This window comes from Monomorium pharaonis, chromosome 3 (genome assembly GCF_013373865.1).
Source record: "Monomorium pharaonis isolate MP-MQ-018 chromosome 3, ASM1337386v2, whole genome shotgun sequence".
In the NCBI taxonomy this organism is placed as follows: domain Eukaryota; kingdom Metazoa; phylum Arthropoda; class Insecta; order Hymenoptera; family Formicidae; genus Monomorium; species Monomorium pharaonis.
The window spans coordinates 9627117-9654685 of record NC_050469.1 but is presented as its reverse complement, the minus strand read 5'-3'; the positions used below and the strand labels follow the sequence as shown (position 1 = coordinate 9654685).

The window sequence follows — 27569 nt, the reverse complement described above, 5'->3', positions numbered from 1 at the left end:
TGAATGAAATGGCACCGACAAATACCGCACAAACGGTAGCAAATGTTAGAAAGAAGAGAAGATACACGGGGACGGGAACGCGCTGTTTCCCATTTCTATTGGGATACCTCAAGAGGGGCTTTTGTGCAGGACGGAGGAATTCGACGAAGCTGAATCGGGAGCACGGTGGCGAAGAAACGAGAGAGAAAACGACGTGCGGGTGAGTCCTGGAAGAATTACCGAAAGCGTTTCATGCTTTTCCCGCCGGCGACGTCGCCCAGCCGCCGGCACGTCAATGCTCCCGGGCGATAAAGTGCTTTTCTTTACGAAGCCACCATCCGTCGCACAAGCGCGGCCAATCAGGCGACAATGGCTCGTAAATTCGAGCCAATCAGGAGGGAAGCCGAGACGTGACCGCGACCACGACGCGCGATATTGCTTATGAATTATTTAAACGGCCGGAACAACAACGTTCTCCGTCTCGCCTGCTTCTGTTTTGATTTCGCGGCGGAATATTTCACGCGACGATAAGAAATATAAGAATCCTGCCCAGTAGGCGCGTCAGGATTTTTCGAACAAAAAACAATTATTTGTAAAATCACATGCAGTTAGCACAATACCGCCTTTGATTAAACGATTGATTGTTCTCTCTCAATTACTTGCGTACAATACACGCGTTTTGATAATTAATCCAGTGATCTCATTTGTATGTTTCCTTACATACTTGATATACGAGAAAATAGAACTCTTAAATATCTGATGTTACATATCATATAATTTTATAAAAAACAGTTAAAAATTATTTAATAAGTTAAATGTAATTCGGGAAAAACTTGTAATTTTTCTTTATGCCACTGATTGTGAGACAAGCATCGTTGATTTGATCCTTAGTGTTGTTATCTTATGCGATAATTTTATGTACACTGCGTAATTGATCGCATGTTTCGGAAGTAAAATCACGCGAAACTGAACACATACAAAATACCAAAGATTAAGAGAGGAAAGCTCAAGTCCGGCCAAGTGTTCCTGACAATTTGGATGTTTGCAGGCAAGAAGGCGAACTATGCAATTAGCCGACAAGTTCCAACTTCGATGATGAAGGACACGCTTCCGCGTTTCCAGCACGTTTCCCGATTCCCTACTGTCTAACCGCTTACTTCGTGGGAAAGCCTGCAGCCTCTTCGGCTTTCGAGACCATGGATTATGGCACATTGTCCGTGAGACACTGCCTGAGAACTCGCCATTGATTTTCTAACGATTACTTAAGACTTTCCCTCGCTCTTCGTTCTCTAACTTGTACAATGGATTATAATGTTTCTCTTTGGAAACTGTCTCCTCCTCCATGTTGTAAGTATTTTCCGTGCGCCATTAAGTCCAACATTTGGTCCGAAGTCACCAAGCGTCATCGTATTAACTGCCAAAAGTAAAAAGAGCTGGACTTTTTCAACAATTAAATCTCCATTACAGCAGTTATTCAAAAAGAACAATATGCATTGTTGATAATAGTTCTCGACATTCTTTATCCAGCAACTTTTCTTATTTTTAACCAATTAAAAAAAAATACTATTTGATAAGAATACACTTATCAAAATCTTTTTCTTTACTATGTCGTATATATCGCTGGCCTTCGGATTTTCAATGAGCTTCAGTCTCGTTACATAAATCGGTGTAGTGAGATATCATAGCGTGAAAATCCCTGGCAAAATCTTTCCCTCGTACCATTCTGTGCATGCTGGAACTTTTATTCCACCCTCGTGGAGAGATCCCTCGTATACGTCGCGAGTCTGTCCTTCCTCGGAAGAAGAGGCGGCCAACCGAGGTGAAAGCAAAACGCGTGATTCAGGAAGCTCTCGCGCGCGTCGCTGATTACATTCGTAATTATTATGACGTGTTAATACGTGCGTAGCAGCCGCACGACGAGCTCAATAGATCCCAGCTAGTTCTCCTACCTTTCGCGAGTCGAGCTATTATTCCACTTCTCTCTCCCCCCCTCGCAAAACATTCCCACCGTTCTGACAAGCTTTGTGCTACAAATGCTTCGTACGCGTAGTTTCGCCCTTCCCACGCCGGTCCTCCCTTCGTACTTTCCATTTCGACGTCACGTCCTACCTTAAATGATAACGCTTGCCTCGGAGTATCTCCGTCCGCGCATCCAGCGCCTCGTTAACGTCGTTCTCATCGATCTCGGCTGACCCTGACCTCGCCTCGAACATTCCCGATAACCGGAAATTGGTCCGTTAAGGAAACAGACATTGTCAATAATTTCGGTAAGATAGCGTGGCGGAAGTATCGTTAAAACACTGAAGGGATATTTATCCTTAATTTCTCTATATTTATTAGTTATAATACGTATTAATAATTAAGGTTAAGCGACGTTTAATGCTTTTCGTAATTAGTAGAAATATTATTTTTTTCACACAAATAATACTTAAAAATATTCAAATCTCTTCCCGCACCTGAAACTTGGTTCATTTTAATAATAGAATGTACAATACTCTAATTGGTGCGCTTTAAAAATGTCTACTGCTTCTTGATATTACGAGTCAGCTTTCTTGAAATGTCGTGCGATTAAGCAGATACTTCCAGTTTCTCTTGAAGCGAGGGGCTTACTTCTACGAGGTTTTAAATGATAGCACGCGAGTCTTTTCCCCTGTCATCTACTTTTCGGAGCGGAAAAAGAGTATACGAGTATCCCAGAGTATTTCAAAAAGAAGACGTCCGAATGCGTGAAAAGCGAACAAACCTAAAGAGAAGAGAGTAAGAGGGAAAGAAAGGAGAGAAAAGTAAAGGAAAGGAACACAGTTCTAGTATGTACCGCATGAGAGTGGAGAGTTTTACGCGTGTTTAATCTGGAAATGGATCGCCCGAGAATACGCTTCTATGAGACGAGTTGAAGAGGCCGAGAAGGGAAACAGACGCGGAAGAGGGTAGGGGGAGAGAGAGAGAGAAACAGGTGAAACAGACTGTTCTATCTCTCGCTCCGTCGTCGTCTCTCTCTCTCTCTCTCTCCCTCTCTCTCTCTCTCTCTCTCTCTCTCTCTCTCTCTCTCTCTCTCTCTCTCTCTCTCTCCCTCCCTCCCTCCCTCCCTCCCCTTCATCTGCCCTTCTTGTTTTTCCTTCCCTTCGTGCTCACCCTTTTGCCAAGTCGCGCGACGCGAACTGGCCAGCAAACTGCTAGGAAACGCGAGAATAACTTCTTGCGATCGCGGTTCATTACGCAAATTACACATTTGTACAGGATGTTGAAAACAAGATACGTATAATTTAACTATGTAAGTTGCAATTCTCAAGGAAAAGCACAAAATCTCTCTTCCTCCACACGCAATTAGCCCACGCATTTCTAATTTTTTTATATCAAGAACTATCGCAATCAAGTCTTAAGTTTTAATTAAACTGAGATTTATTCAAAACAAATTGAGAAATACAGTTCTGCAAACATTTGCGCTCATGAAGCATCGTTCGTCAAAGTACTGTAACGTACAATATCTTTGCAATCCTCCATTCGCGATTTTCCGTAAGGATACACTTCGAACTTGGAAAACCAGAATACAAAATTAATGACACTTTTGCAAAAAGCTAATGCTTCTGGCCCAACTTCCATATCCTTGTTATACGATCAATCTCTATATGCTTACCGATTAAGTTTAATGTAAGATAATAATACGAGGAAAGTATATTTAGGCCAACATATTGTCGGTAGGTAATACGTAATTCAAGATGCGCAGTCAAGAATATAGTTTCCAAAACGAGTGACATTTATTCTTCATAAAGTTCACGCGAAGAACGAAGAGCGCAATTTCGACCAAAAATAAATGATAAATCACGTCATATATCAGCGTAACGAAACAACTCTTCTTTTCACGCCTTCCTTGCTTTTCCTTTTTTAATCGCTTGTTATCGCGAATAAAAATTCTGCACGCCGTCACCAGCTCAAGTTGCGTTAAGGGATCGCGTCCAGAGAAACGCTTTTAGGGCGTCGTCTTCGGCATCGAGAAACATGAAACCGCCTTCTCTTAGGGTTGCGGAGAATGGACCATCACACGCATCTCGCTTTTCTCTCACGCAGCATCCGTCACCCATTATCTTCACGTATAGCCTTAAATTCTTTAGTAAGCATCGAAACACTAGTTTGCTCTCAATAAAATGGCATAACACATTCATCACGTTTCTCTGTTTTATCAACATTAGTCTCATAAGCTTAATGTGTCGGGATTGTCATGTTTCAATGTGCGAGCGTACGTGTTCTGTCTCACCAATATCTAAGTTGTGCATTTGCATTGATTTCCATTTGTCGCTTAATAACGCGTCACAATGATCTATCTCGACAATGGTTTTCTCAAAACGAATGACATAAATCGTGGGTAGACACGCTAATTTAACGATAAAATGTGGCCGCTCTTGAAATAAAGCCGTGGAGTTGCGTCGATATATACCGCGCTCGACGCACCCACCCACTTGCACGAAGCTTATATATCATACTAATTATTTATATTTCATGCACACTGGGACGGAGGTACCTGCAGCCTACATCGTACACGTGCTATTTTACACTCGTGATACGTCGTCATATACAGTGTGCACGGCATGCAGACTCCATCTGTACGCAGTCCAAAAAGGAAGGAAAATATCATGCCAACTTCGGCTGGTTGATAATTCAAGATAATAATAATAATGAAATAAATATTTAACAAGCATGGGAATAATGAAACAAAAACTGAATAAAATGAATATTTGTCCTAAGATAATTAATAATATTACTTAACCTATATTTATTGAATTTTTTATTTCATCTTTTTAAATTATAAAATTTAACTTACAAATTTTTAAGTTAAATTTTATAAGAATCACAAACACGTGACTTTTATTAATACATGTTCACTACATTTAAAACATTAGAAAATATAAGCATTAGTAAAAATATTGTAAATAATAATTATTATTGTAATAGATAAATATATTAAGTAATTATATATTGTTAACTAAAATTTTAATTTTTATTTAAGCAATATTTTTCAAAAATTTTTTTGCAATATTATCTTATTGTTTGTGAGTAAACATTTATTACAACTTTGATGAAAGAAGCACTTAACCTTCGACTCATCAACCCCCTCAAATTCAAGTTGAAGACATTGACGAACCATCAATCTTCACCAACGAGACAGATAACATCCGTTGAATCTTTAACGGTTCCTTAAATGCAATTTTTCTTGGCTCATTGACGTCTGTTAACGCTGATGCTTGTAAATCATAACAAGCCATTAAAAATTGATGGATTGTCAGTTTCAATACTATTAATACGAATTTTAGAGGACAACCAAAATAAATAAAATATTAAGTCGCGTACGTGCAGTTTTTTCAGTGAAAAATTAAGAAAATGACTGTGTATCTATTTAAGCATTAAAGTTTTTTTCTATTTTCATAGAAAATTGACATATTAAATCAAAAGGTTTTTTGTATACAGGAAACGTAGTGAACGTTCTGTTTGTGTCACATACAAATTTGATAACTACCTTCTAGTTTAACGCTACGCTCAATAAACATGACACATACAGTTGTAGTATAAAACGTTTGCTGCTAACGAAAGATATAGTGCACCCCTTTTTTACATTGGTAATTTCCAAGCTCGTTAAGGCTCTGCGAACGTGTGTGTCATATAAATTTGACAACTTTACATGTGAGCTAAAATAGACTTGATATAACATGACAATGACGGCAATTATAAAGAGTGACAGCTGTATTAAACATAAATATATTTGTATTTATTATAAGCGCATCTATGCCATTTCTGTGTTATTTTTTAAAATTTCTTTTCTTTATTTAATATAAATTCATTCGCGTAGTAGTTGTTTCGTTGAACATTGAATTTCCCGTTCCTTTGTGATTTATTTAACTTTTCTTAACAAGCGTCGGGAATACAGATTGTTCGACAGACAGCGATAGTTTATTTCGTGACAGGAAAAAGGGATTGAACGGAAAAATTTCTGTTGATATTATACGCCATTAACAAGATCGCATTTCGCCGAAGCCGGAAATCAAAAAGGGTGAGGCACTGAAAGCCACAAGGGCGGGCTTCTCGATTTTATGTTTACGTCAGTGTGAGAAGGGAAACCATCGAAAATCTCCCTAAGGCTCCCTTAAGAACGCTATCTTAAGCTACGACAAACGATCGATTAACTAAAACCCATCATTATATCATTATACACAAACAGAAGAGTAACGTGAGTAAGAACATTATTATTATTAATATATTAATTATGTTAGAGCATAATTGCTCTTTATCTATTTCAATAATACATACTGTAACGTTATCGCATACATCTGTTATATTCGATTACTACGTTAATAGCTTAACTAATTCGCTTGTAATATATCTGTTCTGGCTATTATACAATTCACCAGTAAATTCCACAGAATTTTTTCGAAATAGAACATAAACGTAGAATATAAATAATCAATATGCACTAGTTCTCGCTATATATTAAAGATTTTATCTATTTTCCTGAGAAAGAATGTCGTGATTAAAAAAAAAATATTCGTAATCGCATTAGTATGTACTTATAAATTTCGCAGATAACAAAAGATAAGAATCGTTATAATAAATTAGAGAGGGAGATATCTTTTATTTCTGCAGTCTCCCAGCTCTTTTCGTAGATAGCTACATTCACTATCCCGCTCCTTGATTTCTGTCCGTGATATATGGGATTTTTTTTTATTTCCTGTTCCTTCCGCAACTGTCTGATGTAGGTGCCCCAGTTTCGACTTATATTCATGCCGGCTGTACTCCGTATATCCGGCGCAAAAGGCGAGTGAGTTAAGCCGTTAGTAACAGATGCCGCAACCCGGCTGTATCGGTTTAATTCGTTGGCGCGATAACCAGAACTTTCCCGGCGACTCGACGGGATGCGTCTTCATAAACCGCGAGCCATAAACTTTCCCGAATTACGATTACAAAGTGACTAATTCCCTTTCCGCTTCCGTGCCTTCTAATTACATTTGTGTTTCCCAAGGAGTCCCGAGTCTTCCTAGGAGACCTGAATCAACAGTCTCGAGTGAAATCTTAACATCCCACGTAATTCTAATACATTACGAACTCTTGCAAGTATAATTCTTTTTCACACATTTGATATTTGATTTGACGAAATTGCTAAACTTAATGTTAATCTTAGTTCATATAAATGGTTAAATAAATAATATTCGAAAACGCATTTGGAATAACAGAACTTATAATCATGTCTAAATGACTTTTGCCTTAAAATCCAAGATCTATATGAGATATAAAATTATTTTTTTAAAGTAAAAGTGTTAAATAAAACATTCTTTTATTATCATTTATCATAATTTGAATAACTTAGAAAAGTTATTTTATCACTGTTTCGTAATCTAATGAAATGAATAGTATTCAATATTAGCACTAGAGTCTTACTTGCATCGAATTTAAAGGAATATATTGATACACATACAAAAGTTAAACATAAATACTTTGGAAATTGCAATCTATTTTATAAAGCTAATATCAAATAAAAAGTAATAAGTTAAGCAGTAAAAAAAAATACACATTCTTGACCTGACTCTCAACCTATGACAATTGCCTATGGCTTCTCATTTCTTTCAAGGAAGTCGATTATATCAAATAGCTCAAACTTACGAGCATAAAGAATAATGCAGGAAAAAAACGCGGATAAGGGATTTTTTCGAACCGTACATGTCCAATAACGTTGATAGGTTCGGAGAGGAGGATAGCATAGACGAGATAAGGTGTAAGCGATGGAGTAGACGGTTTGTATTTCAAATTTAAAAGCATTCGACAATGGACGCTTCTCATATTGTTGACTCACTCGAGAAAGAGAGAGCGAAAGAAGCAAGAGGGAAAGAAAGTATACGGAAGTGAAAAGAGTCGGCCGAAGAGAACGGTGACTGAGAAAGAGGAGAGGGATAACTCGGAGTTTTGTGAGGGACTGCAGACAATTTCCGCAGGGCTTAGTGGCTTTGGGCTCTCCAAATAAATTATTCCGCGGATGAGCGACGCTGCTTATTTTTCAACATTTTCCGACCCACCGCTTGAAACGTACGCAAGGCGTTTAAAAAGCATCGATCGAAAAAGTGAAAAAAAAAACGGAAAAAGAGCGAGAGCGTGATAAAAAGAGAGAGAGAGAGAGAGAGAGAGAGAGAGAGAGAGAAACAGAAAAGCAAGTTTTATTATACCTTTGGGCAAAACCCATTTAGACACGCAATATTGAGAAATGCTAGTCTACATTATAAAATATATGTGAATTGTTTGTTTCAGGAGTGATGTTACATCTATTTAAAAAAAAAATCTTGGTGCTATTCCGTACTTCGCTAATTTGTAATAATTTATTTCCAAATTATATTTATCGAAATAATTAAGTCGTACATGCATTTTTACAACGCAATAGTATGTTAAATAAATTAAAAGAGAAATCTAAAACAAACATAAAACAAATTACAAAAATTTATACAAATATCTTTACACAAATATAAATGTGTACTAATGCTTAACGTTCAATATTTAATTCTTTTCAATGCGCTGCATCTTTAAAGTAAGAAGCAAAAAAAAAGAGAGAAAGACCGGATTTTGTGCTCTACCATGCTTCAAACTATATTGATAAAAACTGATATTGCCGTGAGTATGATTGCAATGTCGTTACAAAAAATATCGATTCCTAATACTATCTTTATGAAAAAGCTCGTTTAACTACATTACGACATTGCAATCAGGGTTTGCGAGAATTTCAATTTGCGTAAGTATGGAAAACTGCATTCACAGAAGTATTGGAAAACGCGTTTCAGCATTATATCGACTTATCGTTTCGGTTAATTCCCGACGAAACATATACACTTTAATACGCACAATCCCGCAAGGCTTTTATTTCTCCGATAACCTCGATAAAAATATCCGACTTTATTTTCTTTTTACTGTATAGTTGATGTAATATTCCCTCAAAATTGATAACAAGTCAGCGCATTACAAATCTTTGAGTTGCTGTGTATTTAACACATGGAAATGAAAATAACTCAATGTTAAGAAACTATATGAATTTTAAATAAGTTAAAAGAAAATTAACGTCAGTATTGTGATGTTAAAAATATACAATGACAAAAAGTAACGTTTATGAGAAAATAGAATTTTTTCTTGTTAATTTCGTTCAAAAATAATTTCAGCTGAGACAGTATGTATATTTCAAATTTTAGCTTTACGCTAAGTTATCAAATTTAAAAATAAAATTAAGGTACTTTATAAACAACGACTGTCAACAACTTTTTGAAAGTAAATGTATAATTAAAAAATGACTATCATCAGAAAAACTAATCAAGAGAAAGTAAATGTGTTTGTAATGTTCTTTTTGATAATAAAACCAGCACGTCGCTTCGAAAAGGGTTAAAGCTTGTTCTTCTTTAAAGAAGAAAGTCGGAGGATGAGGAAAAGGACGAGAGACTGTCCGCCACGTGCTCTCATACGATACGTTTCTAAAGCGTTGAGACGTCTGAAGGTATCCAGGAATGCGAGCCATACAGAGAACTCTAAAGAGCTTCCACAATTTCGCGTGCATCCACCTTTAGAGGTTGCTTCCCTCTCGCGATTTCCTTTTTAGACCTCATCACCCATATCTGTTCTTATCCTTTATATGCACATATACATGTCAAGTCACCTTCATCACATGCATCATTGATATCATTAAATGAGATTTTTTTAAATTAGAAATAAAATATTTATGCGTAATCTTTTTAAATATTTATATTCGTATGGAAAGAATATTAATGTTAATATCAATAAGATATTTAAATTTATACTGCTTAAAATAAAATTATTTTAGAAAAAAATTAAAAACAATTATTTTCTAAATAAACATTGTAAAAGAATAACAAGGTGCACAAATATAAATCCCACAAAATTCTTATTGATTTTAACTCGATGGTAAATATAACAACTTTTTTCTATTCCATTTTTACACTTTATGCTAAATAATATAATCTTGCGAAAACTGCTTTTTTACGAACAAATTCTTTATTGAGATCTATCTTTTAACAACTTTGCTTTTTAAAAATCTTCAAATTCTTTCTTTTTTTATTTATATTATAGAAAAATATTTACAATTAAAGAAATTATTCCTTCTAACCGTGTGCAAAAATTGAAAAATTATTTAACCAAGATTTAATCGAAATACTACAGAGAATAAAGCGTCATTGTTCCCTTAATTCGTTGAAAACGTTTGATTCTTAGCCACTACCAAAACCGCGTTACCGTAATAATTACTATTCCTCTAAGTTCGCACTCTAATCTACAGTTCTGCAGAGAGTTTGAACTGCTAAACTTCTATGAGAGGATGCAGAACAGCATCCTCATATTATGAAGCGCCAGCATTACGGACGAAACACGCACGGGTACACAACCGATTTGGCTACTTCCGCTACGCCTGTCGAGGCCAAACGGGATGCAAACGAGGACGCGCACGTTTCGACCCGCGCATTTTTTAATCACCACCCAGCCCGATTAAGCGGAATCTGCTGGCTATTCTGATCAGTCAGCATTGTGCCGCGGTGGGTGCTTACGCGGCACGTTGTGAAAATCATCGTCCATGCCAGATGGAGAGGAAACGTCTGCCGTATCGACCCACAAAATCGCTCTTCCGTAAATTAACCCAGGCTGATTTTCAATAAATGTTACATAATCAAAATGACCTAAGTATCCGGCGCATCATATAAACTTTTTTTGTTAAATTACGTATATTTTTATTAAAAGATAATTTTAAGATTCTTTGTATCCTATATAAAAAGGATTTCCCATATCTTACAAAATTCTACATGTTAATTTAATCAAAACAATGTATAATTGGTATTTTATTTAATTGAACACAAGTTGTATCATTAACGTTCACTTATAATTATTGTAATAAATATTCCCAGTCCCGACTGGATATCAGATAATAGTCCATTTTATTCTACAAAAGTTTACACATGAGGACCAAAGTAAAGAGAAGCTATGTGACAACTACAACTACACTTGCCGGTAGAATATCGCACATTTCGGTCTTGTCCAACTTTATTTATATTCGCGTGTTAGCACGAGTTAAGAGCTCCCCGCATTCATTAGCGAGGGCGGGGACGAAGGCTGCACTAATTAATGCGGCGATACTTGTCAGTGAATCAAAGCAACGGGCTCTTCCGCGCGTTTGCATTCCTTATGCTCCCTCGCTTCTTCCTTTTTCCTCCGAGAGAGAAGCAGAGAAAGATGGAGCGAGAGGGGAACGGACAGATAGAGTGCTAGAGGGTGAGGACATCTCATCCCTTAAGAGGAAGCCTTAATAGGATGCGCCGGCGGTTGCCCTATACGCGCGATATTCTCTTCCCGCTATCGGGAAGGTGTTAGCTTCCGGATCCGTGCATTCGCAATTTGCATTAGCCGGAGCGAATTACGCGAAATTTATGCGAGCCGAGGATACGGCCGGGGTTGCCCTCGCTTAAGCGTATTCGGGGCCACTTAGGCGGTCGCTCCGGCGGTGGAGTCGCTCTACTTATGGCGCCGTGGACAGCTAATGTCCGCAACTATTTCTCTCTTGCCGTGCAGCCCGTGCTTGCCGTCTTACGATATTATTCCACGAGCATTGTGTCTTGCTCACCGAGAAAGAGAAAACGAGAGAGCGGGTGGCACGTTTGCCAAACGACTATGTCGGCCAACGATTAATCGTCGCACTGTCGACATCGCGTTCCGCACCATGCACTTGAGCGTGTAAGGTGTCCCTTAGGAAAAAACACGAACCGATAAAGAGGTTGCCCCATCCTCCTCGTTGAATTGGAATAAAATCTTTCACAATTGAGAATTCCAACAGTGACGCGCTACTGCCTGACATAGGAAAGTTTTTATGCCACTGCGATTGTCACATTTAAACACGAAACGCATACAACTTGAAACAAAATTGAAACAAGTCGTGAGTCATGACATTATTATGGTTTCATGTTTAGACTTGCGTCTCCTGAGTTACAATAGATTTAATTTTCCTAATCAAACTCAATAAATTATATATATTGTTTATATAGTTATCTTTCACTTCAAAATATAATAGTTTATTAGAACAGAAAAAAATCTCATTGAAAATCAATTTTTTAAATTCTGATAAACGCAAAAATGTAAATGTAAATGTTTTGCATGCTATTTGATTTACATTTTTACGTGTGATTAAAAGTTGGAAATATCAGAGTGTAAATAGAAAAGAAAGATATTTATTTCTTAATTAAACCAAAACAAATTTTATAACAAAAAAAAGTTAAATTTTAAGTCTAATAACAACTTAAAATGAAATTAACAAGTCGACAGACATACAATCAATAAATTTATTTATTTCAGGAAATATATAAATTAATTTGTCTACGCGAGTTTTTAATTCAATGAAGACGGCATTCGATAATTAACCTAACTATTCATACAATTGTGACATATAGATGACGAATGATGCCCCTGCACTGTAACGAATAGGACGAAGTAACATTTGACGCTAAATTAATGAAGTTTCAAACGCGAATAAAATTTTGCCTCCGAAATCGATGATACAGATGCATCCCGAACCGGAATATATCTATAGACTGCAGCTACCAATCGGTTTGATCAATCGACTCGCGGCATGCTCTTTCAATTATCTCGGGACGGACGCTCCGATCGGACATGAAAATTAATTGCTCGCGTGACGCACATTTGATCACGGCAATTTGTATGTTTTTTCTATAGTCATCCCCTTTTTCGCGAAACGACTCTTCGCCTTCCGTGACACATAATGTATATGATCGTCAAGAATTTTGAGAGAAATCATTCATTCTAATATTAAGACGAGTTACAAAACTAACACGTTAGTTAATAGATGCTCAATATATAAATTATCGAATAATTTTACACTTTAAAAATTATTTTAAATTATACGAAGACCAACTAATTGCTGAGAAAATTGTACACATGGCGTTCTAGGTTTACGCGTTTAATAATACTCGCACAGTTAAGAAGTTGGAAAAGTCAAAAACTTCAATTCGGGATCTGATTGTGCATAGTTAAAATTAATCTGGTAATATGTGATGATTACTCACTTTCTTGCCGTCCAGTTCGTGATTGCCCTGCGCCAGCACTTTGTCTACGCTCGCAGGATCTGCGAATGTGATGAATCCGAAGCCCCTGCAAATAAACGAAAGGAAGATGTTTAATATGAATGTGTGCTCGTCGCTCGGGACATTAATTAAGCAAGCATTTGCTGATAGTAATAGTATTTCCATCGTGAACGCGTACAAAGGTAACAGCTGTTTAGTACAGAGAACACACGTTGCAGGATACATATCTCGATGCAGCATATACATCAAAGCGCGTGATCGTAAAAAGAAAGCCAGTCGGGGGGATAATACATTTCCGTATTAATTCATTCTCGTAAATCGCGAAATACGATAGTATTAATTCTCCGAATAGGATAATTTCCGCCCCTTTTATTTCCACGATTAAAAGTAAAAGTCATTAAAAGATAATTGATTACTGCCGTTTTTCTATTTCACAGCTTAAAAATTACGGAATTACTTCGGAAAAAAGTGTCGAAATACTCGTGACATATCATGTTGGTTTTATTTATCACAAGTGTGTATCCATTACAACATTAAGATTAACGATGGATTAATTCCTTATATTCCCTTTATAACATTGAAATCAATTCTTTATTCCAGAATTGATAGAGCATGTAAGTTACAGAAATAATAATCTTATAATATATGATTATAATGATCGTGTAGATTAAAAATTATATATGGTCGTGTAGATTAAAAATTTCCTTATACATATAATTTTTTATGGATTCATTAAAATCATAATATTTCATAAAGTTTCTTAGATAAAAAATTAAGCATTCAACGGTATTGCTAATTTATCAGAAGTTGCAATCTATGCAAATTCGTAGAAGCCGTCGAACATTAAAAACTGCGAGATTAAAGCGAAATGAATATCGGTCCGTTGTGTCATAAATTTCACGCGGGACATCCCGTGTACACACGGATATATTAAAAGACAGTTCGACGCTGTGAGCTAAGGGGATGGATGCCGCCGGCCGATCTACGAACAAGGGATGAGCGATACGATGATACGAGGGAATGCAACGCGCCGAGAACCGGACGCAAAGCGGTTTGCATTTTTCATGCCAGGGCCGCCCCGGCAGTTATTGAAAATATTTACATGTTATTTATGGGGCACACATGCTTCAAGAACCAAACGCGCCACCGAGCTACCCCCGTCGATTCTCCCCGTGTGCTCTCTCTCTCTCTCTCTCTCTCTTCGTCCTTTTGCACGCAACCCCTTCTTTTCCGGCTCTTTTCCTTCGACTGCCTCCTTTTTTCTGTTTCGCCGTTCCGCAGGGAACGACGTATTCCGTTTCTCTCTCTCGATTCCTTCATCCGCTCCCGAGAAACAACCCCCCGGACCTGCCGGCAACGTCTCGAGAATTCTACAAAACGTTTCACGCCTCTCTTACCGCTTCCGCTTCCTTCCTACCAACGAAACAACGAATGCTCGTATGGATTGAATTTTTGATGGAACCGACCCCTTCGGGGCCCTCGACCAACCCTCTTCAGCCCATCCCGCTTTCCGTCGCCTTTTTGCTTCTCCCGTGATCTTCGACGATTCTCGTGCGTCGAGTGCGAGCTGTATGGAAGCATCGCGACTTCCTCCTATATTGATTTCGTCTTCTTCGGGCATGCGATACCATCTTGAACGAAGTTGATGACGAGAAAAACCGTACGCATCTAAGGAGAGTAGTGAGAGCGGTAACGCGTACACTCGAGTACGCGAAACCGTAAAGTAGACCTCAGCGATTGTTATTCCGCATCAGTGATACATTCGAAAAAGGTACAATACAATGCCTCGTGTCTCCACGTAGCGTTGGAAAAAAGTTAATTTCAATCCTCGTTCATTTTATAACAACGAATTGCAACAGCGACCACAGTTATTTCAATATCGCTGCGTCAACGTACATGAGACACGTGTATATGTATTACGTGGTTGTTCTTCTGTTATAAAATTTTGCTGTTTGCTTTCGCAATTTTCTTAATTCTCAACGTTGATTTCACAAATGCAAATAATTCTTAAGAAAACTATTAAACCATGCATTAGACTCTATATAAATATTTAAAAATTTGCAAGTAATTTTTTTATCTATAAATTCGTTGATCAATTTAAAGTTGGTTTTTTCTTGGTTACAATATTGAAGGTGCTGGCAAGTTTTCAATATTTCCAATATTAACCATCTTTTTGATAATCCCGGTTGACTAAAAAAAAAATAGATGAAAGGCACAATATACAATAAACGTTCCGATTTATAGCATCCATGATGACATTCGGCGTTAGTGAGCCTGCGATTTGCTCATGCGGCTACGACGGCCATATACGTGCTGAATTTCGAGAGATTTTTCGCAGTACGCACGGCCGAAGCGACAATCGCGGCAAACGAACGGCCGCTGAATCGGCAGTCGTCCAATCAGCATTAAAACGCCAAACAACACGAGCGAGAACACCACGGGCAGTTCGCATTTGCATACAACGAAACGAGAGTTCGTCCGGGCGTTCTCTTTCTCTCTCCCTCTCTCTCTCCCTTTCTCTCTCTTTCTCCCTCCCGCACTCACTTTTACGACATCACATTTATGACGATGTGCGCGCAATGTACTGAAATCATGAACAACTACCTCGGAAAGCCGTGCGAATAATTCATCCTTTTTCCGTCGAGCATCATACCAGAATCACACCAGAATTCACAGGTTCACCACTGGAAAATCATTGATTGGAACAATCATGTACAGTAACAGCATAATGTGTTGTGTATCAAAATTATGCGTAAAACGTTTACACTTCCTTCGCTCGTATAAATGTTTCATAATTCCATCATCATACAAAGAGTAATGTAGATTATTATGGTGATCTTCATGCAAAGATCCAGATTCAAATTGACTGTTTTTATATAAAATTTTATATATATAGAAAAACTGACAAAAAAGATTTGTCGCGTGTGTTCATTTACCTTAAAATAAGTTTCATTATAAAACAAAGTAAAATTTTAATCTTTTTTGCACCAAAAAATTTAAATCGTCATACATTTTCCCCGTGCAAGTCTTACGGAATGTAATATCGTAAACACGGTTGGACTTAATTAAAAAAGAAGAATTAAGCACATAGATTGCTTAGTAACGCTATTACGTGCAATCTTCATTCCGCATTCCTGAATAAACTCCAGACTCGCGGAGATTCGATCTTAATTTTACGGTAATTACTCACAACGGAGAACGAAAAAAATCACGTCGAGTTACCTTTCTTATGGCGGTATATCAGAGGAGTCGAGGGCCACTCGAGAGTCATCCCGGGGATAAAGGAGGGATCTATCGCGGACCCAACGCGCCATCGAGGCCCCGCTACCGCCGCCACTCGTCACCCCCGGCCATTGTACGTGAATAATCTATAAAAGGCTGAGTAGAAGGATGGCGGCTGACGTGTCCCTTGTCTACTTGAGCACGGTATCCACGATCCTCTACTTTTCATCCTGCTCCTCGTCCTACTCCGCCGCTCGACCACGGTCGCCTCCCTCACACTCCACCTCCGCCGACTTAACCGCCCTCCGCCCGGTCTCATCGCCCTTTTCGCATGCTTCCCCGTCCCAGCTACGGAAGGGTGTCACACCGAGCTGACGCGCTGCATTTGTTTGTCACGGTTTCCCTTGCCCCACCGCAGAATCGGAGAACCTCTCCGGTAGACGCGAGAGCATCCCAGACGCGTGCCGTGAGGAAAAAATCCCAGCCAAAATCAGTTTAGGATAATGCAGGAACGTCGTGAAATACTTTATAATTCAATAAAGTCTGATGAAAAATCGCAGAGATATCCAAATTTACGAAGGATGTTATCGATTATTGAAAGTTTCGACGGAAATTGCAGGCTCCGTTATATAATAAAGGAATAACTGTAGAATAAACTTCAAAAAGTAGTTCCAATATTCGTGAAGTTATAGTTCCAGCTCAGTATTCACAAATGGAATATCGCGTGGTTCTCTGTGATACAAAATAAATCATCGAAGCGTGAAGGTTCTGTTAGCTATTGAAAAACATATTCCTTTATAATCCTAAAAATATTCTACATGATATGAGAAAATTTTTATAACCCATAATTTAATCTTAAATTTTCTTATTAAGAAATCAATTACATACAATATAAAAATTTTTATTCACAATTAATGTCTTAAAATGTAATATATTATTTTCTGAGATAAAATATACACGCTTAATAAAAAATATTTACAAATTTAAGATAAACATCGCTTGAATGAAATTAATAATCTCTGTATAAAAAATGATTTTCTGTAAAATTTTGAGAGAATGTAAATATTTTATCAATAAATTTTACACTGTTATTTGTAATCAAATTGCCACAATATAAAAATGGCTTAAAATATAATTAACTATAACAATATCAGCATTTGTGTATCATCGCTGTTGTAATATAATAAAAAATGGTTTTAACGGTTATAGTTATATCATAGATAAAATCATGAGGCACAAAAAAGGAAAATAATAAAATGCAAAGTAAATCACCTCAACACAGCTCGCGCATACCTTAACCTCGTATCGCGTCGAAAGGCTACGGTCCCAACTCGAGGATTTACCACGACGCAGGATAAGGCTGCAGAAGGCTGGAGAAGAGGAGACGCTAGTGTATTAGGTGTATTTATGTAGGCGGTCTCATTGCGCGCGAACTTACTGTAAGTACCGGCAGTTACTTAGCCCGACAGTTTCTGCTATTGCAGCCGACTGCGATATACCCCGGCCCGGGTCGGGTCGTAGCTTCGTAGCTGAAGCCAGTTACGGACCTAGTTCGGCGCGCGCGAACGCATACTCCTCGCATTCCGCCAACCATCGTTCCGACGCCGCAGTTCGGAGTCTAGAAAACGACTCTCCTTTTCTCTGCCCGTTAACCCTTCCCGTTCGCGCTACGTTACACCACCACGTCTTGCCTCCCGGAAGTTTCCATCCACCATGCACTCGCTGCTTTGTCGTACCAACAATATAGTAACTGCTCTTTAACTAACCGCCTTAATCCGCTTTCCTCTCGCCGAGATGAAGACAATCAGCTCCAACGTCGAGGTGAGAAACACGCGAAACTCGCTGCGAGCTCGCTGATCTTCCGACTCGTGTCGCTTTCTCTATCATATTTCTCTTTCTGCGTTTACGTTAAGTATTGTGCCACTGAACAGTCTCCTTTTTATCTTGTATTTTGTATTAAGTTTTGTAAACTTGTATACAAAAATTGAAAATGACCGAAAAAGCCTTTTGTTCTCCTATATTTATGTTAAACAAAAGTGACTAATGTATGTCTCTTGTATCTTTTCGCAACAATTTATATTTATGAAAAATCATATTACTGTAGAGAGAGAGAGAGAGAAGAATAAAGAAAAAAATAATTGTAATTAATTAAATAAATCAAAAAATGAAAAATTTATTACATATTCAAATAGTTATTCATATATTCATATATATAAATCAAACTAAATATTTCTTTCATCAGTCACAATAAAAGAAGTAACAAATTTAATTAAGTAATGTTATGCAATGTTCTCTAAGATGTGAAACTGGATTTTTTACATCGGTTAATGTTCCCCTTCAATTCTCCAGCAGGACAATAGCTTTTCATTTTGTGTCAGTAAAACTGCTCTCGCAGGACTTCCGTCGCGACGTGGATTGAAATGTTTCCACGAGATTAACTTAATAATTCCGGATACAAGCTGGTACGGCGGTATTAAAAGCGTCGCCGGTCACATGCTCGCCATCATTACGACGGAATATACATAGAATCGAATTATGACCAACTAGTACAAACATGCGTCAAGTCGAACGACTTTTATATGGATTTTCGTTTTTCTTCCTCCTATGTAATCTTCTTCCTCTATCTTTCTATCTCCTTCTGTTTTTCTCTTTTTCCATCTCTTCACTTCTCTCTATCCTCGCCGCCTTAATGACCGACTGAATATTTATAAAGCTGACATCGTCTAGGTGGCCGGTAGCAGGGCCGTGAAAGCCACCGCGTCCCATGGAGTCTCATTGTAATTGCCCTGTTCTTCTTGACTTTTCCTTGAAACGGGATCCCGTTGAATTGCATTATGCAAATCGCAATCTCCCTAAGTCAGCCCGCTCGGCCGCCGCGGGCTGCGACCAGGCGAGACGTTTAAGCTGAGCAGGAAAAACGTGAGGAAAAATTTGCTCAATAGCCTCCTCGCTGTGGTCGACGCGATAACGATATCCACAACTGCAGTTGCTTGCCATTAATGATAAGATGATAGCATTTTGTATGTGCAACAGTTCGAGATCGTGTTATACAAAAAGCATTTTTGTTTTACAGAATTATTATGTTGAAACTTCTTATAATTATGTCTATAAATATAATTTTAATTATCTCTACAAAACAATAATTTGGTAAATAACTTTTTTAAATACCTTACCAGTAAAAATCCTTTGTTTACTAATTATTCACAAAAAATCACGTTTACTAAATCAGTCTTATTATCATCTTTTTGTGATAATTGTAGAGGTAATATTATAATTTTAGGAAAATTAGTTTTAATCAACTTCAATAATCAAGTTATTTATATAAACACAATAGTAATTATTTTACAGTTAGTTAAATGAATCATATAATAAAATATTACATTAATTTTTGTAATTATTTTCAAGACATATATATTTCTTTATTATTACAATTATTAAAGGAAATATTTATTGTTGTTTATCCACAAGGTACATAATTGATTAAACATAAAAAGGTTAAGGTCACGTAGTTGAGAAGAACAGGAATTGTAAAAATTCGCAACATTCTTTCCAAATGTCGTACGAACACAATTTTATAATTTCATCGAGTTTTTAATTCACGACAACTTTTTCTTCCATGGCGGCGCCAACGAGAAACGCTAGGTACTACGGGAAAAGATATGAATATTCATCGGGCATTTAGGCCACGACGTAACTTAATTAGTGACGGAATTATTGTCCTCCGCTCGATGGAAGGATGAGAACAAGCCAGAACGAAGAGAAACCTAGTCCGCTCTATCTGATTTGTCTGTGAACTTCTTTGGTCACGCTTAAACATGATTTTTAATCTTTTTGAAAGCGACAATTAAATTTCTGCATTTTATTTAGGAGAGATAATCCATCGAGATAATAAAATCTTAACAAATAATTGCTCAAACCACAAACTCTACAATACAAACATTGAAATTTAAAATAAATCACATTTTTTTGTAATTAATCTATTATGGTTTCGTAATACTTATATTGCGGTGTAAGAAATATCTTTCTTCTTCAATTATTTTATAATTTCTAATATGAGAAATCAATAATCAGCAGTAATTACGCTAATATATTTAAAAATTACTAGAACTGATAAAAATATATAACATATGGTCTTCTGCTATTTTTACTCAGTGTTTATTATTTTGTCGCCTTTTAATTAAAATAATTCTAATAAGTATTTAATTATAACATAAACTTATTACAAAACTGTTATTTAAATCTTTCTATAATTAATATTTCATTTTTTTACATAAAATCTCTTAATATAAAATAAATATAAGTTTGTTAAAAAATTATTTTCTCTTGTATTAATTTTATTCAAATTTATATAATAAATCGAACATAAATTGTCTGTTATTGGTATTCTATAGAACCGAACGTTAAATGAAAAGTGCTTGATTTTAATTGATGCAATATTTCTTCCTCAATAGCTTATTCAATCTCAAAATTGATTTTTAAAACATTTTTTGATGACACTATCCCTATTTCGTTATCGAAGGAATGCTTGATATGGCCTTTCGCGCTCGCCTCCCGATGGATAATTTATGTTGAGGCGTCATAGTGGCTCGTCGCGCAGCTGGAAAATTAATTTCATTCGCGGATTGTCACGCACACACCGCAGTCCAGTCCATCCCTTTCAAGTCTTGTCCATCCTACCACACCGGAATTCGTTAATATTCATGACCGTGGGGAATAACGCTTATCTCACAGCGCTGAAATAACTCGATAGGGCGTACTGATCCTGACTTGGCATTTTCTAGCATCGCTTTTTCGGCTCTTCCTCTCATAAAAGCCTTTAACTTTAGTTTGCTCTCTCTATTAATATGAATTGCCGACTATCATAATAATTTACATCGGATGGTGATGAGATAAACTTTAACAAAGTTGTTATATTTTCAATTTGCAATTTTAAATTATTTATTAGAAATTTTAATTCTAACACTTAGCCTTTGTTATACATACACACACACACACATACACACACAATATATATATATACATATATGTGTATATATTGTTACGCACGCGCAGCGTTACGGTACTCCGTCACATCTTCACTCTTACACACTCGCGGCGTAAAGAAATGACACCGGAGTTAAGAATAAGAACACAGCTGTTTATTGGCAAAAGAATACAAATGGAAGCGCGCCGTGAAACGTCCGTCTAAGCCAAAGATGCCAAATCTCAGAGCCAAATCTGACAGGCGTTGTTTGACAACAACCGCGTTGCTAAGGAGAACATCCCGCGAGAGCAACGACTCGCTCCGGCGTTTAGCACGGGCGTAACAATCTAATTTATTAATTTGTATTTTACATACATATGTATTTAGCAATTTTTACACGTAGAAAATTTTTATTTAAAACTATTTTTCTATATAATTAAAATCATAATTGCCCATTAAACGCAATATTGTAATAAATATAAAAATTAATAATTATATCACATCAATATTAACCACTGATAATAATTCTGTATTTCGCATTATTTAAATATTGAATAACTTGATTTAATATATATGTATAAAAGTCTCTGCATGTAAATATGACAAAGAAACAAATTAGTAAATCCTTTTTCGAATAGCACAATATTAATTCCAACTTGTTATTTATTTTATTAAAGATTAAATATAATGATACAAAGCATAAAAGCATTATATCAAAAATAATAACACAAAGCATAAAAGTATTATGTCAAAAATTCACGACTTACTTGATTAAAGATAACAAAATTCCATCAATTGCAGCAATGATACGCGAATAGTATGCAATCTATCTTATGGAAGCGCGCTTGAAAAATATTAACTGACCGATCCAATAAAAAGTTATTTATGAATTAAACGATTCGCGCGTGGTAACCGAACACCGGATATACCAAGACCGAGGAAGAAGCATAGAGAAAAAAAGCACCACCTTGGCCACCTGTTGATACCATCCTAAATATTCGTCACGCGTCTTGCTAACTGATTATTACAAATATTTGATTACAACACGTCAAAATATTTTAAACAGCTGAAATCATCTCTTAGAAAGTTCTATCGATTCGTTTTAAACTGAAACAATCTTAAAACTTGAAATACCGGTTTTTGGGAAAGGAGAGATGATATTTTGAACTATTACAGCCTTTTTATCTATATTTTTTACTTATCTTATAATTTCTAATTATTTGCGTGTTTCTCTCTCTCTCTCTCTCTCTCTCTCTCTCTCTCTCTGTCTCTCTCTACCTTCACATTAAACTTCAATTCTTCAAGCAAATTAAACATACAGTTGCAAACAGAATAAAAAAATTATTTTTTAATCCTGTGTATATTTGCTATTTATTTCATATTATTAAAAATAATCGATATAAATGTATAACAAATATTAATCACATAATTGCGAATTTTTAAATATTTTAAAACATTTGAAATATGCTTATGATAAATGAGTAATGAATTCTATAAAATTAATTCCGAGAATATATAATATAATATTCATTTAACAAATAATATGTATTGGCTAATAGTATAAATCTGCGATTGCTTCACCGCGGCTAAAAATCTGTTTATCGAGTTTAAATTAATTTTGCGTATGCACATGCATATGCATTCGGAAATTAATATCGAATGTCGTTTGAATCTGTGCACTATCATGCGGATCGTCCACAACATTTTTCTGTTTAAAGATGAATATTTTATCCGCAGGAAATAAAAGAGGTAGGAAAAAAAATGGTGCTTTCGTCCGTGTCAAATTTTACGCTTTCATACTTTCACACATGCAAATGTGTGCGTCCCCGAAACATATCGGTCAAAGCCGGCGCACGGTAGACCGATGACGATATCGCATGTAACAGTATCGTTCGTTCTTTTGTTCGTCGGAAATTCCGTCGCCGACGGACAGAACTGCGACAGACGGGATCACCGAACGCAGCGGCTCGCGACGACGTTTGAGACCCTGAAGAGCGAGGAGCCGACGCGCAACGACGACCGCGAAGAAACACTGAGAGAAAGGAATACGAGGAGAAAAAAAGGACGACGAGCGGCGCGGTGGTAGCAGCAGCAGCAGGACGGCGCAACAGAATCACTTGACGCAAAGAGAACGAGAGACGGAGAAGCCGACGGCTCGCATCCGGGGAAATAGAAGGGTAGGTGCTGGCTTCCGCCTGTCTGTTGCCATAGCGACCTCGACCGCCCTTTGGCTCGGCGAAAGGGCCGCAGACGGTAAATCTCTTGTACGTACAATAATCCCGCGGGTTGCCATTTTGCAATCCGGCCCGTCGAGAAGCGTCGTCTTGCACCCCCGGTTGCACACGTCGCGATGTTTTCGTTTGTCTTCCTCACGTCACCGCTCTTACTGACGCTTTGCGTGCTAAAGAATCTCTCGTCGATTTTTACTTTACATGATGTAACGATCCTATATAACAGAATGCCTACTTCTAACGTAACAAAAGATTTTCTAGATCGATCACGTTAGAATTCCTGTAAAACTCACTATTTGATAAATAATAAGAATAAATTAAATACGTCGGAAAATATGTATTAATCAAAAATCAAAATTACTCGTCTTGTTCGGTTTACTTCAATTTTTGTATTTAACTTAATTTTAATTAAATTATAGTTATATCATATGTGAAATTTACTCAATTTCACTGGAACAAGTTTCGTGTAATTACTTTAATTGGTTTTTACTTAACGCTTAACATTAAATGTTTTTTCACATGAATTTTATTTTCCTTGTCCAATTTCACTTTTAAAACTAACTAAATACGTAAATAAATATTATTCACGGTTTTCGCGCACGCGCATATATGAAAGCTTATTTACGTATTTTGTTGCGCTCTCAATCGTACGATACGAGAAATCGGGATTTTCACGAACGGCGACTTGTCGTTCGTCTTTGTAATCCGCTTTCCGGCAATCGCGACATTTCCGACGGAAAATTTTCATTCGTTCGTTTTTCACTCCTCCGTATTATTATCCATTCGTTCATGTTTCACTTGCGCTTCGGCATCGACATGGTCCAACTTTTCTTCAACTTTCAAGACACATGTTTCTTCAACGAAATTGGCAATAACTTGTCCAGTCCTTTCGTAACATGTACACTGAAAGAGATTTTGTCTGAACTGCGAAAAACATTTGCTTTTTGTAAAATACATAGAATACATTTCATGTATAATTCATTGTTCACGGAGCAGTCAAAATTTCCATGCAACAATTTTATCGTTGATACATTTCTCTTGTTTTTATATTGCAGTTAATTAATAGTCTTTAACTTATGTAAAATAAAATTAATTTATTCAACTTTTTATTCATTCAAATTAATCTCTTAGTTATCTTCAATTTTCAGGGTTTATGTTTTCTCTGACGGTTTATTCCTAAATTACACTCTGTCGTACTGTCTACCAAGTCGTGAAGACTACGTTTACACATCTAACATGTTGAATCTCTGCAATAATCTCACGATTCTCGTCAAGTCTTCTCATGTAGGCATATATACAACAGACGACGAGATATGCGAGTAGATAGAAGAGAGTGATATATATAATACATATATATATATATATATATATATATATATATATATATATATATAGATAGGTAGATAGATAGAGGAAAAGCACTCGCCTGTGGAGCTTCGCTTCATTCCGCAGCCTAAATTCGTTTCACGGATGGGCTGAATTTCTAAGCCGCAGCAGGGATTCGAAAACGAAGCGCTCGTGCTTCGACGATGCAACCTAATTCCAAAAGTTGGTCTCACTGCATATCTCCCGTAGCGTCACTCATGGAGAATGAAGTGAGGACTTTATACTTAAAGATATATATAGATGAAAGAAGGAACGAAAATGTTTTATTTAAGCCTTAAGATGAAACGTACAAAGATAAAAAGTACAAAAAAGTAAATGCTCCTTAGACTAGAGAATCATACGGAGAGGACAGTTTTGGAAACAAATAGATTTGATGGAATATCTTTATTTTGATATTGAAGCAATTTGTTGTCTATGTGAAAAAAAGTAATGTGGACACATTGAGATGTGTTATGTATAATACGTCGACTGTAACGAATGAAAGACGGCGAAGAATAAAGATCCAGCAAGGGATGCGAGAAAGGATGCGATAAAGGGCGCCGCTTTACCAGACGAGTGCCAGGAATGCAATCTTCGGATTCTCAAATGCGCGTGCGACGAGTCGCCCGCTGCATAAGCGCTCGCATAGATTCGGATAAGGACCGTGCATTCTGAGTGTCACCGGAGGCTATAGCAAACTCCTATCCCGCGAGAGCTACGAGCTGCATTAGCGAATACTTGCAACGTCCCGTATCTTCCTCCCACCCCTGTCAGCATTCTGCGACGCCGTCCGCGTCTCGGACGACCAGCAATTTTGGCCACATATTATTTGTTGACTGCCCTTCTTCCTTTCTCAAACAGCTACTGAAAACGTTAACACATTTTCTCTTTTACTTTGCCTCCTCAAAAATTATCTGCTTTTACCTTGGAACGAAATTTTAACGGAGAAAAATGTGTGGGGGAAAAAATGTGCAAATAAAAATATAAATTATAAAATAAAATCTTGAAATCAAAATTAAACAATTATGTATTTAATCATACATTTAAAAAATGAAAGATCTCGAAGAAAATAGTAAACGTAAATAGTATAATAAACGAAATTACGATCATAATAAAATTTTGCTTGAAAATATTTTAGGATCTCCCTCAACGTATTTAAATAATTGATTTTCATTCGCTTCGTATCGAATCAGTCACAAAAATAGAATCGCGCAAATATGAATAATGTTGATAATCTGAAATTTAACAAAGAATCATTATATTAGTCTTAATTTATCAAATCAAATCTGATTACGGGATATATCTCTCGTTTCCTAGAATAAAATTCCTGTTTATCTAATCACCGTGTCTTTTTGCCCACGCGCAGGGCGTCCAGTAAATTCTATGTTCACGTAACAAGGTATGAAGTGCATTGGTCCGAGCCATAAATAGGCCAGAGCTACGGTTCGACTTCATATTCCGCGGGTATCCTCGGAAATATGGATCGCATAAAAGATCGGACGGGCCGCCGGATCCTCGCATATCCAAGGCAAGGTTTCCTCGTTTCACAGACGTCCATACGGTACAAAACGCACACGGGAAAGGTGGCGTCTTTCCAAAGGGGGAAAACCATTCGATTCATGCGACACGTGACGATAACGTGACAGGACTGTCGGCGACACGTGCGCGTTTCCGTTTCCACCGCGGCTTCTTCCTTCCCTTCGTATGGAAACATTATTCGGTGGATCTTATAGCTTACAGAGAAAAGACGTATATGTCCCTGTCTTATTCTTTTTCTTATCGGCGTAGCCGACGAAATAATTCCTCATGTGATTTCGCTTCGACAAGACCGTGTTTTATGCAAGCTAACGTAATATTTCATTGATGAAATTTTATTTTTATCTTTTTAAAGGGTAGAAGAAATTACCGCATAATTGGGTAAGAAAATTACGGGAAAAAAAGAAAAAATATTAAGGTAGAACAGCGATAAGATAGAACGGATAGAATGAAATAGAAAATGGCGCGTTCTCTATAACACATCATGCAAAATATTTGCATAATGGTCAGATCCGACTTCAATACAGTAGTCGAGCATTAATGGAGGGAAAATGTTTCGGAAAACCCGTACCAGATGAAGAAGGAACGCAAGTTGAAGTTGGAAATGAACGAACAATTCGTCTCGCGTGCACCAAGTGCATTTATAACGACGTACTTTACCGAACCCCCCTCTAGCTCTCTCACACCCCCTCTTCGATCGTCCTTCCTCCTCTCGACTTCCGCCCTCGCGGCCGGTGCGCCGCTGGAATTTATTCGCCGCTGAAATCATTTACATTTTATTTATCGTCCAGAGAAGCTCGCGTTGTCCGCGGGAAACTTCCAAGGTAATTGCGCAGTACCAGCGTTTTTAACGCCGGGGGAGGAGCGATGTTCCAGATGGTGGCAATGTAAAAAGACGCGCTCTAAAATACTGCTGACTGGCCACACGAAAGAAGAACGAGAGTAGTAAATAGAGCAAGCAGAATGCATTTGCGAGGTCAATTACTGAAATATTCCACTGGAAAAATAAAACTAACATTTGAAATAATAATAGTTATCATTCATTTGAGCTCTATCCAAAAGTCACATCGTTTCGTAATATACGTACTTTACATTATATTAATATATTACGTCTTATAGTAGTCTAATTATTTAGGTCATGCACAGAATTTCAGAACATCGCGAATA

The 27569-nt window shown here is 37.1% G+C and overlaps 1 protein-coding gene across 3 annotated transcripts in view; it reads right to left on the bottom strand.

The window, feature by feature from the left end:
• The window catches only part of LOC105838293 (RNA-binding protein Musashi homolog Rbp6), a 613545-nt gene that overhangs the window by 234728 nt on the left and 351248 nt on the right, over positions 1-27569 (bottom strand). For all 3 annotated transcript variants that reach the window (XM_036284985.1, XM_036284984.1, XM_036284986.1), the window contains exon 4: positions 13068-13152. In XM_036284985.1, coding sequence (XP_036140878.1) covers positions 13068-13152 — 85 coding nt within the window. The remainder of the gene's footprint in view (positions 1-13067; positions 13153-27569) is intronic.